General features: G+C 40.3%; 2 protein-coding genes across 3 annotated transcripts; both read right to left on the bottom strand.

Annotated features, from left to right (window-relative positions):
• Positions 1-464: 464 nt before the first annotated feature.
• Positions 465-4878, bottom strand: tmco6 (transmembrane and coiled-coil domains 6). The gene is made up of 13 exons (XM_017427127.3): positions 4644-4878; positions 4020-4126; positions 3808-3920; positions 3526-3709; positions 3336-3440; positions 3137-3228; positions 2910-3026; positions 2701-2815; positions 2360-2540; positions 1508-1602; positions 1184-1351; positions 957-1079; positions 465-866 (listed from the first exon to the last, which is right to left on the bottom strand). The coding sequence occupies exons 1-13, from the start codon at positions 4732-4734 to the stop codon at positions 843-845; spliced, it is 1515 nt and encodes a 504-aa protein (XP_017282616.1). The 5' UTR covers positions 4735-4878; the 3' UTR covers positions 465-842.
• Positions 4879-6023: 1145 nt separating this feature from the next.
• Positions 6024-11065, bottom strand: tcof1 (treacle ribosome biogenesis factor 1). Of its 2 annotated transcripts, none has more exons than XM_017427114.3 (7): positions 10814-11065; positions 9141-9193; positions 8914-9040; positions 8657-8813; positions 6997-8349; positions 6817-6917; positions 6024-6465 (listed from the first exon to the last, which is right to left on the bottom strand). In XM_017427114.3, exons 1-7 carry the CDS (start codon positions 10919-10921, stop codon positions 6427-6429), a joined length of 1938 nt encoding a protein of 645 aa, XP_017282603.1. In that variant the 5' UTR covers positions 10922-11065; the 3' UTR covers positions 6024-6426. The 2 variants fall into 2 exon arrangements, 1 of the variants encoding a protein (XP_017282603.1); XR_005233607.1 differs by having other exon boundaries at positions 6340-6465; positions 6741-6917.
• Positions 11066-18014: the final 6949 nt, after the last annotated feature.

The raw sequence follows: 18014 nt of genomic DNA, 5'->3' as shown, positions 1-18014 counted from the left end.
GCTAACTACAATGTATCAATTCACATAAATTATCAGGCTTGGAAAAAATAATTTCTCAATAAGGCTGCTACACTTGTGCACTTTTTGTTTAGTTTATCACACTTCCCTTTATCTCCATATCACTGCTAATAAGTTACAAACTACTGACAACTGTTTGACCGAACAGCGTGCCAGAAATCACCAGACTGTCCCTTTAAGTAGATGAAATTCTTAAGAGACATTTGCACCTTTTTACACGTTTCTACGTGTCGTAAAACAGGGCTATTACTCCCTCCCTTAGTAATTGTAATCCTGAGTAAGGTGGCACATTAATGCTTTAAAACAAACTTTCTTTTTTTAGGCAGTCGACTAACAAACATCCGTCCATTTTCTTTACCCACTTTTCCACGCAGGGTTGCACATATTCAAGAAATTGTAAATATTCTTAGAGCACGTTCCACTCTAAAAACACCTCTCATAAAAAAGACATTTTTAAGTATAATTTATTTAGCAGTTGAACAATAGTAATGCAGTGTTTTGTTTAAATAAATACAAAATTTTATCTAAAATATGTAATATATACAAAAACTCATGCAGCCATGTAGATGTATTTTATACTGTAGGTGTTCCGGTTTAATTTGCCAGAATGGCTATAAATTTAATTTCAATGAGAAATATAAACATGATTTGATCTTTACAGATATAAAAATATATTTGTGCAACACTGAAATGCCTTTAAATGCAAACCGTGTCTCTGTCAGCATCGTATTTGTTCTAGAATCTACACAAAACAGAATCTACGCGAGCTGTTCAGCCGCTCTGAAAAAGTCTTCACGTTTTATTGCAGAAGGCGTCTCGTCAGGTCAAGGATCAGTCATGTTTTCCACCTGCAACACAAAACCTCACGTGAGTATTTGTAGTCCGAAAACACGACAGACTACACAGAGCTGGAAGAGATAGGTGAAGGCTATTATTACGTCTTGTTGGAAGGTCGGTAATGTCAGGAGGTACGAAGCCCTTCTCCTCGACTCTCCTGCACTGTTGTACTGAATGGCTTCTAACAGAGAAAGACCACCTTGCCTCACAAACTGCTCTGCTGTCTGAGAGAAAATAAACAAATTCTCTGCTACTCAACACCAGCCTTATTGTTGTAGCAGATCAGCAAACGTGAACAGGTTTCATTATTTGATGTGGGCTTGCTTACCTGAGGACTACCGACCGCCATCATGAACAGAACATCCAGACTCAGGGTCACCACGTCTTGGTCAGCCATTTTCAGAGTGGCACAGAGGGCAGACAGCGCTCCGAGCTCCTCTGACCGCACGCAGAACTCCTTGTTCTTATGGGCAATATTTGCTAAAATCCTTAAGACCTAAAAGAAAATGAAATTGAACAATGCAAGGATGTATGAGAAAAATAATAAAAAATCAAATGTTTCTGATTATTGAAACAGGCACAGCATCTCTTACATTTTGGAACTGTGACAGTGACAAACACTAGAAAATATCTGGCTTTAGATTGCACCTACCATTGTGTTGATGCCTTGAGAAAAAGGTAGAAGCTGGATCAGTCTTGGAACCAGGTTGAAAGTCAGGAGAGCAGAGCAGAATTCAGAGGAGTGGGCTACAACAGAGGGTGGTGGCAAACAACATTGAGCTATTAGCACTTTAGTAACTTTATCAACGTACTTAACTAATCTGAGTAAGTTACAAATGAGCTCAGAATTTGACTTTCAGCAAACTGTGCTTGATTATTGGGGAACCTCAGATGTCAAGAAATCTCGTTTTGTGTAAGATTTTGTTGTTCTGCAAAGATGACAACTTTCTTTCTAAGAATACTTGTAATCATGCTCTGCCTAAATTCAAATAATTACATCCGGTTTAAACGCTGACAGCAGCTGAGCTTCTAGCATTCTCTGCCTCTGCATTCAGGTTGGGTGTGTTTCAACGAGTGGGTATTAAATCCTGACTCTTAGAGGTTTAGAGTCTATTGTTTGCTTGTTTAACTGGATTAACTCTTACAGAGAAACAATGACCGAACTTATGGTAACATAAACTGATGTCATAGAAGTAAACCAAAAACATCCCCACAAACTACATAAGCATAAATTAAAGCTACTTGTTGATCCTTCAAAATTACCGAAAATGAAATAGTAAAAACTAGCACCAACATTTTCATTTAGCAACTGAACAAAATGAACATCTGTACCAGCACAAACCTTGGTTATATTTGACACTCGTGACTAAAAACAGAGCACAAACAATAATCAAGTGCACAGAGACAACTTTGTAACAGCTACTATGAACAGCGCTTTAATCCCATTTTGCCCCATCCAGATTCTGCGCACAAGTCTCGCAGTTTGAACATTAAAGGCTCAGACCTGTGAGGTTGTTGAGGACCCAGGCTGCCTCTCTGGCCAAGGCCACATGGCTGCGCAGGAAGGCATGGGCAAGTTCACACAAGGCGACCACGAGATGAACACCACCCGCTCGAGAGCTCAGATCTCCCACAGGGCAGGAGGGCAGGAGGTTTCCGACACACCGGAGCAGAGGCCAGATCAGCTGCAGAACACAGATAACATTTAAGCTGCAATAGAATATTGTTTTTTTACACTTTAATGTGAGGATTGCAATGAAAAAACTAAAAAAAACTGATGCAAACAACAGCAAAAAACTACAAGAAATGCTAGAGAGCAGGAAATAAATTCATAATTTTTCATACCAGCTCCATCCCATGTTCTTTGTTTCCACCAGCAACAGCACCACCCAGTGACACCAACAGGGAACTGCAGCTAATCAAGGCCCCTTGAGCCAGCAGGGCACTGTGATCCTCAGTGCTGCGTTTGACAATAATGTGACAATTACTACACAAAGTAAGAAAAGTAACAAAAAGGCATCAATCTAGTCCTGATATTGCTGTATGAACTTTACCTGCAGGTGAGGTAGTGCAGACACCATGCACACTCAATGGCAGGAGCCATTCCAAACTCTGGGTCAGGGGTCAGAAGTGATAATAAGTGTGAGGGTAAGGTGGAGGTCAGCACCATCCTGCACGCACAGAGAAGAGCTTGATACAACTGAAAGCAACACTTTACAGCTGAAAGTAGAAAGTAATGTTTTCTAAGAGACACTGATGGAGATGTCATGAGCGCACATACGGGATTATTTTCTCTGCTGCGTGGTTGGTCTGGAGAAGCTGTGAGAGCGTGAAGCCCACAGCCTCCACCACCGCAAGGTTGTGTCTTTGGTTCTGTGCAAACAAACAAAATCAGCTTTTTAGTTTGGCAAGCATTTTTTGGCATTAAAAGTGGCAGAAATGAACTGAACTGTGGAACAGCCATAAACATTTCGGCGTACCTCTAAACAGCTAGCCAGCGTTGGTATGATTCCCTGAGCGAGGAGTTTCTCTTTTACAACCTCACTGTCCGGGCACAGATTTCCCAGTGTGTAGAGACACAGCTCCTACACACACAGATGAAACCTTAAAAAGCTGTCCTACTTAATTAGGTGTTGGATACAACCTCCTTGGTGTGGATGGAGCACTCACTGTGAATTTGGTGCTCTGACCGGACAGATATGTTAGCAGATAGGGAGTGGCAGGCAGACAGGCTGAGGCCACGTTGGTGTGAGGAGAGTGAGACAGCTCATGCAGACACCGAACAGCCTGCAGACGACACTGAGCATCAGAACCGGTAAGGAGTCCGACCAGCAGATGCATGCAGTTCTCCAGCCTGTCAGAACAGGTTCACACACAAACAGGACTCATTAGAGAACGAGGTGAACGTCTGTTTAACCCATCTGATACGGCGACAGGAACCCACTACCATACTTGATGAAGGCGAGCTGTGCTGCCGGGTCACGCAAAGCTTTACTCAGAGCTCTCAGGTGGACTTCCTTCTCTGACCTGCTGTGTTGAAGTTTGTGAAACAAACTGACCACGTCCTGGGGGGGGGGGGAATGGTGTATCAGCAAATTAGTTAAAGCTTTCATTTTAACAGAACGCAATGTAAATGATCAGTTGGAATATTTATCACCTCTCACCTGTTCTCCTGGGGTTGTTTCCATGGTGACGTCTGGCTGCTCCTCATCCTCATTTAGAAGGAGCCTTTTGCTCACAAGCTGCCTGTCTCTGCGGGCTTGCCTCAGTGCTAAAGCAAGAAACACAAACAAAACAAAATATCCAAAATAATGTATCCTTTACTTTATCAAAGAGTAGATACTAACAGCAATGACAATAACAGCTGCTATAAACATTAAATAAATTAACTTTGTTTTTGTTCTTTGTTGTCAACTTATTTTGAAAGTTGCTTGATTGCTAGTCAGCATTCGTTTTTATAAACAAGAAATAACTATGAGTTACCAAATTTTAAAGCACAAAATGCTACTTTTATGCTATATAGAAACCTATATCTGTACACTTTTCTGCTTTAAATGGCGGCATCGTTTAGTAAACACATTCAAATGTTTGAAAAGTATATATTTTTATTAGATTGACAGCTAGCTAAGAGAGCTAACGTCCTAACCGTTGGGTTCCTCTCGAACGTAAACAAACGGTCAGTAGCTCGTGGTATTTACCGAACTCTGGCTTTTTCTCGGTAAATTATTTTACCAAAACCGGTTAATTTAGGACAGGTTAACCTAAAATATACTGCACTTGAAACTTACCTCTCTCTTTGTCTCGCCTCTTCAGTCTGAGCTCCTCCAAGCTGTCGATTTGTCGACCAGCTTTATGCCGAACTTTCCTTAATCTCCACATTTAGTAGGCAGTAATATGCAGTTAAAGCATATAAAGTTTTGCTTCACGTTTTATACCTGATTCATAATGTAATGCACAGCCAGAGACTGTATGTTCAAGACTTTTCTTTGGCGTTTTTAAATCCTTCTTCACTGCCTGCACCGCCGCCTAGCGGATACAACTATAAACCACAGACTAAAAAAATAACACCAGTGTGTACGGTGGAGTGGGCGGGGCTTAAAGGGTCATATCGCTAGTGCGCAGACGCTTATTCAGAAAACACAGAGCGTCCCTAAAAAAGAATGACATTATTTGTAATGTGAATATCTGAAAAACTACTTGTCCCAGGAAAACTAAATTAAATAGGTTTCATGTTGAACAATAATATTTTAACATAAATTTATCAAAATTCGAAGAAATTCTGAGGGATGTATTTCAAAAATGCTGAAAATGTGCACCTGTGACAGGAAACACACGTGCTGTAACATGTCTTGAAATTGATTTTTTTTGCCACGTCCTAGTTTGCTTTCCAGTTGTTGCATTTTTCTTGAATTTTCTCAAAAATACATGCTGCACACTCTTGTTTCACTGTTCATAGCATATTCTGACACACAACATATCCTTTCCTTTCATAGTGAATGTCATTCTTCACCATAAAAGGAAAAGATAGAATTAAGCATTAAAACTGCTGTTTTACACATTTTGGTAAAATTTCACATAATTTTAGAAAGAATTGGCTTCATTAGACTATGAAATTATACATTTTTTGGGACACCCTTCGGAAGACAGCAGTTTCCATGAAACGGTTCCTGCTGGATTGAAGTCCCAACAATGAGAAGAAAGGGACATTTGGTCAATTAGGATAAGTCTGTGCTATAAACTATATCTGAAGACCGTTTTTGACATTTAATGTGCATAAATATTAATTTGCTGGGTCAAAGAGAGCATGTGCAGCTATATTTGTATTATCCAAAGTAGACATTGTGATTAAATCCAGGGTTTATACAAAAAAAAAACCCTGAAATGTTATTTTATTTGTCATGATGGAAATGAATGAAAGACATCTACAAAGTAGGCAGAGTAGATATAAAATGTTCAATTTATCCTGCTTTAGCCTTCAGTTTGATGTTCTGTAACTCTGCTACAACACTAGAGGGAGGACTCGTTACACAATATAATAAAAAATGTTTAATTTCTAATAAAAGCATGTATGTACAATGCATATATGAAAAAAACTATTTTTGTTTATAACAATTGTTTACAATACCCCAATGCCAAAACAGTAAAAAACAATCATTCTGTTACTTTTCATAAAAATAAGAGTTGATAAAATCACACAAATACTTTTTTTTTTGCCATTCACATAATCTTGGTGTTTTGTGCGAAATGTGAAACATATGGGACAGTAGTAAACATCTAGAGTTCGGTGAGAACAAGCAAAAACAGGTTTCTCCTGATTATCGTACTGAGATCGTCATTAAAAAAAGTGAAATGTTGGTTTAAAAAAAACAGCGTGGAGTTTAAACGTCTCTCGGGTGAAATTCCCAAGACAGACAAACACGACTTACTTCAGTACAGAACTCTGAAGTAAGAGAAGTCATAAAAGTTGTACCAAAAATAAAAACGGCTGTTTCTGTTTACAGTTTTTTTTTTTTTTTTTTTTACAAAAATCTTCTTTTAGAAAACAGACAGAACTGCAGCGTGGCATTATCTTCAGCTGTCCTCAGGACTCTCGCTCTTTGATTTCTTTTTCTGTGAAAGAATACAGAAGAAGAATTTGTCATAAAATAATAATTTTGCCCTTTGTCTTGTGTGTGTGTGCGAAACGCGTGTCTGTTAGCGAAATATCTCATGAACAACTGGACAGATTTTAATGAAACCCCCAGCAGCAGCCAACTGAACTTAGAAAACACACAAACTGTTGTGATTCAGACAATTTTACAAACATTTTGGTAAAATACGGTTCGACCAAACCTGCCCTTCTCAACATGGGGTGATGTTAGTTAGCGGTGGGCGAAATGCTTAACCTTTAACTTCATTTGGTGATCCAGCACTCCTAACGTGTGACCTGCGGACTCAGGGAGAACTTCAGTCTCGTGGTACCTTCCTGTGGGAGTCAGCTGGTGTCGTCTGCGTCGCTGCGGCGTCCTGAGCAGAAACCACAGCTTCTTCAAGAACCTCATCTGACTGGAGTTTGCTTTTCTCTGAGAGACAAACAAAAGAAGCAAACTTACATGAAGACAAAGTGGATGTCGGCATCACCACAGTGGGTTCTCTACTCACTTTTCTTCTTCTTCTGTTTGGGTGGACTTGTCGTCTCCAGGCCCGATGGATCAGCAGATTCTTGTGTCTCATTACAATCCATTGTCTCTGCAGATTTTTCCTTTGACGCCACATCTTTACGATTAGCTTTGTCCCCTTTCTTCGTTTTGTCTTCATCAGTCTGCTCTAAAATGACATCATTGGGATTCTTCTCTTTCTTCTTCTTTGCTTTCACTTCTTGAACTACTTCCTCTGGATTAGTCTCACCGTCAACAGGCTCCCTTTTCTTCTTCTTCGCTTTCTTCTTCTTAACGTCTGACTCTGGATTTTCATCATCTCCAGCACTTTGCTCTATATTTTGTTCTCTTTTCAACGTTCCCAGTTCGGAATTTTCCTCACTAACGACCGTTTCTTTTTTCCTTTTTGCCTTCTTTTGTTGAACTTTTTCCTCTAATCTTTCCTCATGACCAACTTCATTTGGATTTGGGACAGTCTGGTGTGTGTTTATTGTCTCGGATAAATTCAGCTCGGAATTTTCTTCGCTTTTGGCCTTTTTCTTCTTTTTCTTTACTATCGTTTCTTCAACTATATCAGCTGAAGTCTCCTCGTTGTTGGTCTTTTTCTTTACGATGGTTTCTTCAACTGTATTATCTGAATTTTCCTCGTTTTTGGCCTTTTTCTTTTTTTTCTTTACTACCGTTTCTTCGACTGTATCAGCTGAATTCTCCTCATCTCTGGTTTTCTCCTTCTTCTTCTTCTTTGCTTTCTTTTCTTGTACCACAGACTCAGAGTTGTCCTCAACAACATTTTCAGTTTTTTCCATCATGTCTTCCCCAGCTTCTGTTTTTGCACCTTTTGTTTTCTTTTTTATGTCAGTTTTCTTTGTTTTAACGTCTTTTCCGACGCTCTCCATTACGTTCCTCTCCGTGTTGTTCTCAGGTGTTTCATTTTCTTTCTTCTTCTTCTTCTTCTTGGGTTCAGATGCTGTTTCACCTGTTGTTTCCTCCCTGGGAGTCGCAGGGATGATGTTTTTTTTAGTCTGTGTCTGTTTTTTTACAGGTGACACCGTGGATGCAGCTGGTCTGTCCTCTGTGTCGTTGAGGTTTTTCTCCTTCTGGTTCGGGGTCCCGGAGGAGGACACGTGGGCTGCATTTTCAGGCCCGCTCTTTTTAAGTGCTCGCTTCGACGCCGGCGTCTGTGCCACAGCGGTCTCCTTGTCCTTTGAATTCTTCTGAGCCGCTTCACTTCTTTCCTGGACAGGAGCGGCAGGTTTCGGAGGAGGTCTGGCACGCGGCTTTCTGACCGTCTTTTTCTTGGGCTCGGGCGCAGACGAGTCCAGGGCGTTGAAGGTTTCCATCTTGGCTAGGTCAGCCTCTGCAGAGAGAACAGAAAAAGTCGGGCAGGTGAGGATATACCCTCAAAGAGACGATCCCTGGGAGGTAAACATCTCTGTTTGTGTTCCCATGACGAGGCTGTTTCTAGGTGGTGCTGTCCTGGCTCCTGTTATTCATCTACCATCATCACCCCCCGAGACTGTTTAACTTGAAGCACATGCATCGAGTCACCTTATTAAACTCAGAGGCAAAGAAAACAAAAACGAGCCCTCTGACGATTCTCCCCATCACCTCATCCCGTTCACAGGCGCACTCAGGAAAGATGCAGCCGACAAACAGACTCCTACCGGTCATCTGGAGGACCAGCTTCTTCCACTTCTCCACGTCCAGACTGCTGTCGGAGTCGGAATCCCCCCCACCGGCGGCGTCCAGCTTTAGTTTCTTTGCCTCTTTGACATTTTCCGCAGCTTTTTCTTCACCTTTTTTCCTTTTCTTTTGAACGGACTACATAAAAAAAAACAAGCAAAGATGCTCTGTGACGTTTAGGGACTGCCACAGAAAGACATGAAAGACAGAGAGGCTGAAAAATAAAAATAAAAATCACCTTTTTTGCTGGAGTTTTTACAGGTTTATCCGTATTCTTCCTTGTTGCACCTTTAGTCGGCGTCTTTCCTTTCTCTCCTGGACCGGAACGTTTGGTCGATTTCTGCTTCTTCTTCTTTTTGGAGCCTCTGCCAGGAAGGAAAACAGCAGCTTGTGAACGTGTCACTGCACCGAACCACGGCCAATCAACATGGTTAAACTGACCCAAAAACAATCCGTCACACTCACTTCAACCATGACTTGTAGATGTCCAATAAAGACACGGCTGCGTCTGCCTCCCCCTGAAAAAAGTTAAACCACTTTCACACACAGCAGATTTGGAGAAAGCATTTAAAACATGACGTCAAGTTGAATTTAAAAAATTTGAGGAATTTGAGCTCCTTTTTTGTAATCTTCCCACCAGAGGCATGTTTGCCTCGAACTTTAAGATCTATAAACATCTTTAAGTATATGAAAACACCTCACATCTATTATTTTAGTCCATTTTACTGTAATATATCTGTATTTGAATTAGTTTCAGAAGTCGAAAAGCTGAACAAGCATGAAAGGCAGAGTGTAGTTGTTGCAGAAAAGGACCTGAGAAGAACCACTGAAAGATGGAGTATTTTGATTTGGTGTTGGGGAAAAATTGTTAAATTTACTCAAGGAGGAGATTTGATCTCAGTTGAACTGGAAGCATCGGAGATAAAGGAGAACTTTCTAATCCAACAAGAAGGGTCCTAATGACTAGAAATGACCTGAACAAATATTTCGTACATTCCCAAAGTGTAACAGGAGTAATTACTATGTCATCCATGATGATAAAAAGTTCTAACAAACATCAGATGAACATGATGATTCCAGGAGCTTAACTTGTAGTCAAGGCCGGCCTTTCCTAAGGGCTGACTGGAGAATTCGTCCAGGACCCTGAGGTTCAGAGGGCCCCAAAATAGTGACAATAAATAAGAAATGGATGTCCAGATGTCCTTATTTGACCTATTTCTAAAGGAGGTGCATGGGTTTCTATTTAGTTTAATTCATTTTATTTTATTACAGTTTTAAAGTAAATACAGTACTTCCAGTTTCAGTAAATTTACTCTGTGTAATTCTGAGTCATAGAGGTTTACAAATATTCTTCTTGATTTGTAGAAATCTAATACAGTGTTGCTGTTTTATATAAATTATTCTGTGTTTTCACTTTCATCATGACGTCAGTGCAGCAAAAGCTGTTTGATGTAAATTATTTCAGACAACCTATTTTTCATATAAACAAAACTTCAGCATTTGTTTTTATTTGTTTATATCTGAAATTTTAGATTTTTTTTTTAAACCAAAACTCCTTGGTTGCAGCTTACTTTGCTCTGTGTGATCTTGAGACATGAAGATAAAAGATCGTTGCCTCGATGGTATTCTGTATCTTGGCTATGACACTTCAAAATGTTTTGGTTCATGAAAAAAAAACTTTGTTTTTAAGTTTAAAGGCTCTAATAGTTTCAGACAGTGGATCCAGAGATGTTCCTGTGCGTCACATTTTAACAGCAGACTATAAACCTTGCTGTGCACGTAAGTATTTGTTTTCTAATTTGCATGCAGTAAAAATAATGTCTTAGGGCCCCATGGCAGCTCTGGCTCAGGGGCCCACATCCTTCCTAATCCTGCCTTGCTTGTAGTGTTGTATTTTCAGCATGTAGTTGTTAGTACTTCCACTTTAGTGAAAATATACACAGGTTGACTTCTTCTCCAAGTTGTTTTGGTGCATTTGATGTGCCCTGTCATGTTATTGAACATAATGATTTGTTTCATCTGATTTTACTTCCCTGGAACTACAAACATATCCTCTAACTGTTGTGTTATTGCACAGAATATAAGACTTGTTGTTCTGAGTCTGGTTGTTATAACTCAGTGTGTGTGTGTGTGTTGACCTGTGGGCAGTGCCTCTGCAGCTCCTCAGCAGCTGAATGGAAACCATTCTCCTTCAAATGGCGGAACACCAGCTGGTTCAGGGTCAGCTTTGACGCGTTCACTGACATGTTTCAAGAAAATAATAAACACACACACACACACACACCACTCCGGAAAGAGGATTTATCACGTTAAAACTAGCCGCATGGTGCGCAAACTTGCTAAAACTGAAACACGCATGTTGAACTTTGAATCAGGATGTAGTTCCTGCTCCCCGGTGCCGCAATGCATCACGGGAGGTGTAGTTCTGCGAGCAGCCGAGCGACTGATGGTTTCTTCTCCCTGCTATTAAAACTGGAAGTGAAAGCGTAACGACATAAACAAATACTCTTTATTTGTAGCAGCCTTTCCCCCCTATGGAAATTTCTAGCAGCAACACTACAAAATTATCCTTTGTAAGAGATTTGCACTTCTTTATTTATACAGAGCACTGCAAAAGCAATCCCAGACCCCTATACAAAAGAAATAAAACCAAGTCAAAAATAGTAATACAAATAATATCTAGATTCAAATTCAATTACAGTTGATTTATTCTCATAAAATGTTATACATTATCAAATGCAAATTAGTACAATACAAAAAAAGTTATCTAAAAGCCAGCAGATTGTGTCAAATCTCCACTTTGGTGCAATCCCCCTGCAAGTTGGCAACAGTAGGAAGCAACGACTCCATTTTAACAGGAAGAAACCTCCAGCAGAACCAGGATGAGCGACCATCTGCCTCGACTAGCTGGGGTTTGAGAGGACAGGAAAGAGACACAGACAAACAGAAGAGGGTCGGTCCAGGTGTGGTTTCTGTGGGAAGAAAAAAAATGCCAGTTAATGAAGGCAGAGAGTAAAGAGAGTAAAGACGACAGCAGAGAGAGGACATGTGGTCAGTTTGTCCTCCAGCAGTCTGAGCCTATAGCAGCATAACTAAGGGATGGATCAGGAAACCCAACCCTAACTTTAGGATTTGTCAAACAAAAAGTCTTAAGCCGAGTCTTAAAACAGCCAAACTGCAACTCTGCAACCTGCTTGGTTGTTGCGAGCTTTGTATATTAGATGAAAGATTAAAGTTATTATCAAGATATTATTCAACAGTTAGTATTGATTTATGAAGAGTGTATTAAATACATATTCCATAAGTAAGTTGCAGTTGGACACAAAATGTTTTAAAATGTGCTCCTACTTATTCATTGACAACAAACAGACCATTATGCCCAAAGATTAAAACTCATGAATCACAGGGAGTGATTTTTAATTTTAAATATTTTTCTAAGAAGTATCTCAAATATAATTGCATTAAATTATTTTATATTTCATACTGTATCATATTCAACAACCAATACTGACCACTTGTGGGCGCTCAAGGAAAAACACAATATCATTCAGCAAGTTTTACAATAACCTTCCCTTTCTTGCCCCAAATATGTAGAGTTTTAGCTCTGCCTGGACTCTTTGCGTTCTGAAAACATCTCCCATCCACACAGCCTGACAATCAAACAGGTTCATCAGAGAGCTGCCGGGAAGGTCAGCCTCGCTGTCTGTCAGGTGTGTTTGGACGAAAAGGTGAGCCTAGACTTTTTCTGATTGGTTTGGGAAGCAAATAAAAGCAGCTGGGTGCGACTGACGGGGGGGCTGCCAGGTTAGAAAAGCTGGCGGTGAGACCCTGGGTCAAATTAGAGTAGAGTAAAAGCAGAGGGTCGGGAGCTGAAAGAGCCCCATTCATCAAGGAAAAACCAGGAAAGGAAAACAGTGCGGATTCCAAACTCAACGTTGGTCTTCAGCAGGTCTCACCGAGGTATTACACCACCGTCCTTTCCTCCCCCAACAAACACACATACCTGTATATATATATATATATATATATATATATATATATATATATATATATATATATATATATATACATACTTTTAACTATTATCAGAATGTTATAGGACAGACCACTAAGGTTTTTTTTAAGGAATAACTATTTCCTGAGCTTACTTTTACTCTACACATAGTTAAATAAACACTAGTATGTGCAAAATAGACCCAGTGAAGCAGAAGCAGTAAGGCTTAAATAGCCTAACATCATTCAGCACAAGAAAAAACAAAATTGAACATTTCCCTTCGCTTTGATGGCAAAATGCAGTAAAATGACCAAGATATTTGTACAAGTTATCCTGTAAATAAAAGTCCATTTCAGAGGAAATAACTCTACTTCACATTCCTCGTGTTTAGTGGCTCACATCGGAGCTCTCTCTGCAGGTAATTACCTAAACGTCCACCAGCGAGGCGTTTTGTGTCCCTGCCACCAGCAGTAAAGCGTACAACACTTCCACAGAAGTGTGAAAACATTCTGATTGAATAATAGATCGGAGTGTTTAGTGAGTGCCTCTCAGGCGCACACCTACATGGCTTTGCAGGAAGCTCGTAATGAGGTGTTGCGTCTGGCCTTGTGCTGGCCCGGTGCTGCCGGAGCGTCACAAGAGCCAAATCAAACAGACTTTCAATTAGAGCCCGGGCCAGAACTCCAGGTCTGCATCATCTCACCTGTGAGCTTCAACCTCGGAAGGCCTGAATTTAAAACATCTGTACTGCCAGAGAGGGGAGAATCTTAGTGACCGTACCTTTGTATGCTAAAGAAAGAGTTCAGCTCTTTTATGTATAACCTTTCCACAGAACCCTCTTCAAAAGATCTTAAGTGTGGGTTCAAGACAAACACTTGTTTCCTGCACCACTGATCTTCTCACAGTGGAGGATGTGACTTGAGGTTAGATCCATGGTAAACCAATAAAGACTCACAACCACACAAGCTCAGTGAAGCACCAGATTAACCAGTTTCATTCTGAAATAATAACAGCTCTACATCCTCTTGTTACTGTGAGGGTTAAATGCTGTAACTACAGATGAGGACACATTTTTGGTGCCCTTCCACAATAACAAAAATAACACAACTGCTTGTGACTTTGCCATAATGTGCCAGAAATTTAGAGGCCTGTTGACATGGATTTTAGTGAATCCCTGTCTAGCTTTTTTTTGTCAGTAATGGAGCCCTCATGGGTCTTTTTCCATGAAGCTCATTATGATTCAAAATGGTGCGACCAGAAAGTGACATTACCTCGATGTTAGAGCTCAGCTTGAATGGCTTTTAGTAGTTTTCTTGTCTCTTTTTCTACCATCCGCACTATACAAATGATCAACCAGGGGGCGCGTTTCCTCTTGCGTTCACGTCATGGGAGGTTGGCTCCAGTCTCATGAACCGTATACTTTTAATAACATTGACAGTTGTAGTCACAGAAAAATGAAACAGCTTGGAGATCGTCCTGTAGCTTTTACTTTTAACATGGATGTGAATAACTTTCTTTCTGAGCTCCTCAGATAGCTCTCATCTTTGCTTCCTCTGCTCCATGTTCAGTGTAATGAACAAACGACTCAGTAGATGTTTGTTTCCTTTAAATAGGCTGAATTTCTGATGAAAAGCTTGAAGGCACCTATGATGTTAATTAAGGTCAAACACTTAGTTTGAAACATGTCTTTAATATAAACACAAATGGTCTCTTTAACAAATCTGTCTGTACTATTTTAGCATAACTTTGTAAAATAAACAACAAATCATTATTTTTTTTCACGTTTTTTGTTTACTTTATCACATACTAAAGGCATGCAGATGTACATTAGACAACTGCGTTTAAATGAATCAGTTTTCACAAGAAATGAGGCACTGTTTCATTGATTTGCAAGGGTATCAATGGATTTATCTGTGTTTGTATAAAATGATGTCTGTCTTCTGCTCCTTCTGGCTGCTTTGTCGGCTGTTCCCCTGCTTATCTGAAACCTGGAGTATTACAAGATCTTAGCTTTGTTGTTCTTAGACACTTTTTTTGGTTTGCCTAATCAGGTTCTGAGGACTTTTTCATGCAGCATTGTACACCCTTTTACCTTTTTCCTCTGTAATCTCAGGAGCACTTCTTTGCCCAATCAGCACCTTTGAGTCCTGCCCAGTGTGGTGGGCCTCAGCTGTCATGACTCTTTTGCTCTTCTGGGCCTATTCTTGTGCTGCCATGATCCAAACCTTCAGCCCTCAGGTAAACCTCATCTGGTAGGATTCACTGTCACTCTCTGCTGTCGTTTGGCAAACCTTCATGAATGTAATCCAATTTATTTTGGCCCTAAAGATACACGTTTTTATGATCTGTGGTTGAAAGCTTGATAAAAGATGACAAAATGACGGCCTGTGCTGAAACAAGAACACTATTGTACGAAACAGAAAGGCAACAAGCTGGACGACAGAAAGTAAAGGTGTAGGCCTAATGTTGGCACACAGGAGAATAAAAACACTTCCATCCAGTCTTATTTAGATTAGTAAACTGGGGTGAGAAGGGGGAGTAATGTGCAGCTTTACGGGCAGGGCTGCCTTGATTAGAAAGAGGGTAGTGTTCACAGTGAAGGGGAGCAGCCGTATTCAGTAACAGTAACTCTTCATTACGCCAAAACTAACATCTGGTGCAGACCAACACAGAGTTGCAACAGCTCGCCTTCAAGTGATTATTGCGTTTCACTTCAGCTTGCGAGCCTGTTTAAAGGTAATGGGAAACATTAAAAACGTGTTGGGAATGTGTCTGCTAATGAACGGCTTCTGTATGAGAGGATTTTCCTTTGGAGTGAGTTAATCCAAATCTTCAGAGAGAAACTAAATAAGAATCTGCAACTGATTTGTAGCTTAATATTGATCTAAGTTAGGAGAAGAGACAAAACTGTCAACACAGCATTTAGGGTGGGCAAATAACCAAACAATTGGTCTTGTTAGCTCAAGTTATGAAAGTAAACAGACTTTGTTGTGTTCTGAATTACAATTTATCATTAGGGTAAGGTTAAAATAAAATGTTTTAAAATTCATCAGAAGACAAAAAAAACCTTAGCTAGCAATAGATGTTTCCGAAAAAAAAAATCAAGTCTTGAGACTTGAGAAAATTTTAGGATTAATCATTTATACTTGCAGTATTATTTATTCAAGATTTATGTAATCTGTGTCAAAAACATGGAAAAAAATGGACCTAATTTTTATTTGTGCAGAGTCAGTTACTCATTGGTTTCCTGTGACCTTTTCCCACCCCTTACATGACCACAAAGTTTCTTAATTTCATTTTGTTGCTGTAATTAAACAGCTGAGGTTTACAGGAATGTCAGTCAAAGAACATATTTTTAGTCTTAGCTGCAAACCAAACAGAGATTTCTAAAAAAAAAAACCTTGACCAACCAAACATAATGTATATTTATCCTTTATGAGTCATTGAAATTCAGGCTTCTGGGTTGTTGTGAGGCCAGTCTTTTCATAAATACAGACATCCCAACATAGTTGGTTAATGGCTGAATAGTTTGGCAATGTGACAATAAACAAAAGGAGCTGGAAATGTCCAATGTAAGCAGTACGTGATGCATGCTTATGTTAATACCTGTGTGAGTGTCTTCATACTTTGTGGGCACAAATAGTGTTGTTGTTGACTCATTGAGCTGCCACAGTTGAAACTCTGACCAACAGAAAACAGATGATTCACATCTCGTAAGTGTGGCTGCCCAAAGACTGAGAGGCTCTTTTCTTACCTGGAAGCCACCCAGAGGTATTACCGACGTTCTGTCCAGTTCTGTTTGTAGCCTCTGACATGACTTAAACCTTTTTAGGGGAGCCTTTATGGAACAGTATCAACTTCACTCAACTGCACATCATCTATGATTTATTTTTTTCCAGGAATTTTGCAAAGGCTTTTAGATATCCGAGTTGCTCACTCTAGAAAAATCACATAAACAAACATAACGGTATGAAACTAAAAGTGCATCTCAATCATTTTTTTTCTCCCTCTTTCCATGTTCGACTCGTATTAAACTCAGGAGCTCCACACCAAAGATGCCGCTGCAGCTTCTGGGCAAACATGAGCGACCGCAGCTTCGTGCTCTTTGGGGAATAAGCTCATACCTCTTTTTTTGCTTCCCCATGCCGTCCATACGCACAGGTTTCTAATATCAACATTTCCAAGGGGTGATGTTTTACCAGCTCCTGTTTTCAACAGATCAATTATTTTGTCTGCAGACCATGTCTCACCCCAGTAACCGCAGTTTTGCAAAGTTTGTTCTATAACGAACGCATCAAAATAGAAGATATTTATGCCTTTTATGCAATCAAAATGGTATCAAGTTCCTGGAAAAATCACTCTGGTATTTAACTAAGACAGACATAGAGCATCAGGACCTAAAATATGTGTTGTGCACAACATTTGTTGCTTTGGAGGCACGGCTCACTACACCCTGTCAGAAAGCAGCCTGTTTGGATGAACTTAAACAACTGTGTGTTGAAAATTTACCTCTGATTACCTATGAATGCGGTTTTCTCATTAGCTGCAAACATGTGCAGTTTTCTCCAGTCTTTGCCTGATCTCTAATCAATCTGAATCTGCAGCATGATTCAGGTCTGCACAGACCAGATGCTGTGGGGCCTCCAGTACCTCCACCCACGTGCAGCTGAAGCGTTTCAGTCCTGCTGCTTTTAGCTGACCCTCGGGGTGATTTGTGAAGTGCTTCTTTGACTCCTTCTCGGAGATGTTATCGGACTCGGGGAAGTCTGTGCTGTCTCTCTCCTCAGGTCTGCTGCACTCATAAAACAGCGGGAATAGAAGGAGAGTGTTTGCCACTGCTGCAGAGTGGAGAGGGGAACAGAGTCTGTGATTGTAACTTCAGGGCCCCACAGCTGCTCTGAGACTCAGATCTCCTCCCAGCGTGTACAGTATTTTGTGAGGGAGGGTCGATTGCAGTACATGCTCTGCTCAGCATGCACGGCTACACCTCATCAGAGGGGAAGATGTTTTTCGTGTAATTTGGAAAGATGGAAACAGATAATAGAAATCCCATAACTATCAAGGGACATGGGTGGAGAGGAAGGCGGATGATGGGAGTGTTTGCAACAGAATTCCATTTAGCTTATCAGTAATTTGTCAGAATTCTGTTTAAATTTAGCAAGAAATGTTCTGGATTTAAACACCTGGAGTTAGTGGTGTTACTTTACCTTGGTGTGTTTTCAGGAGGCATGGGGCTGATGTTACTTCAGTGGGCCAGGGAGGCAAATGGGAGGGGTTTATCGGACCACTAGGGGAAATGAAATACTTTCATTTGGGCTGGCACATTTAGGGAAGTCCGTGAGGAT

The sequence above is a fragment of the Kryptolebias marmoratus genome, linkage group LG9, assembly GCF_001649575.2.
Source record: "Kryptolebias marmoratus isolate JLee-2015 linkage group LG9, ASM164957v2, whole genome shotgun sequence".
NCBI lineage: Eukaryota > Metazoa > Chordata > Actinopteri > Cyprinodontiformes > Rivulidae > Kryptolebias > Kryptolebias marmoratus.
This window is presented reverse-complemented; position numbering and strand designations above follow the sequence as displayed.

Excerpts from the sequence above, each read along its gene's own strand:
- tmco6 (XM_017427127.3), bottom strand. The coding sequence starts at position 4,734 with ATGTGGAGATTAAGGAAAGTTCGGCATAAAGCTGGTCGACAAATCGAC. Across the intron at positions 4,127-4,643 it reads GAGGCGAGACAAAGAGAGAG|CACTGAGGCAAGCCCGCAGA; the intron begins GTAAGTTTCAAG and ends TTCTTGCTTTAG. Across the intron at positions 1,603-2,359 it reads GGTCCTCAACAACCTCACAG|CCCACTCCTCTGAATTCTGC; the intron begins GTCTGAGCCTTT and ends CCTCTGTTGTAG.
- tcof1 (XM_017427114.3), bottom strand. The coding sequence starts at position 10,921 with ATGTCAGTGAACGCGTCAAAGCTGACCCTGAACCAGCTGGTGTTCCGC. Across the intron at positions 9,041-9,140 it reads ATCTACAAGTCATGGTTGAA|AGGCTCCAAAAAGAAGAAGA; the intron begins GTGAGTGTGACG and ends CCTTCCTGGCAG. Across the intron at positions 8,350-8,656 it reads GCTGGTCCTCCAGATGACCG|AGGCTGACCTAGCCAAGATG; the intron begins GTAGGAGTCTGT and ends TTCTCTCTGCAG.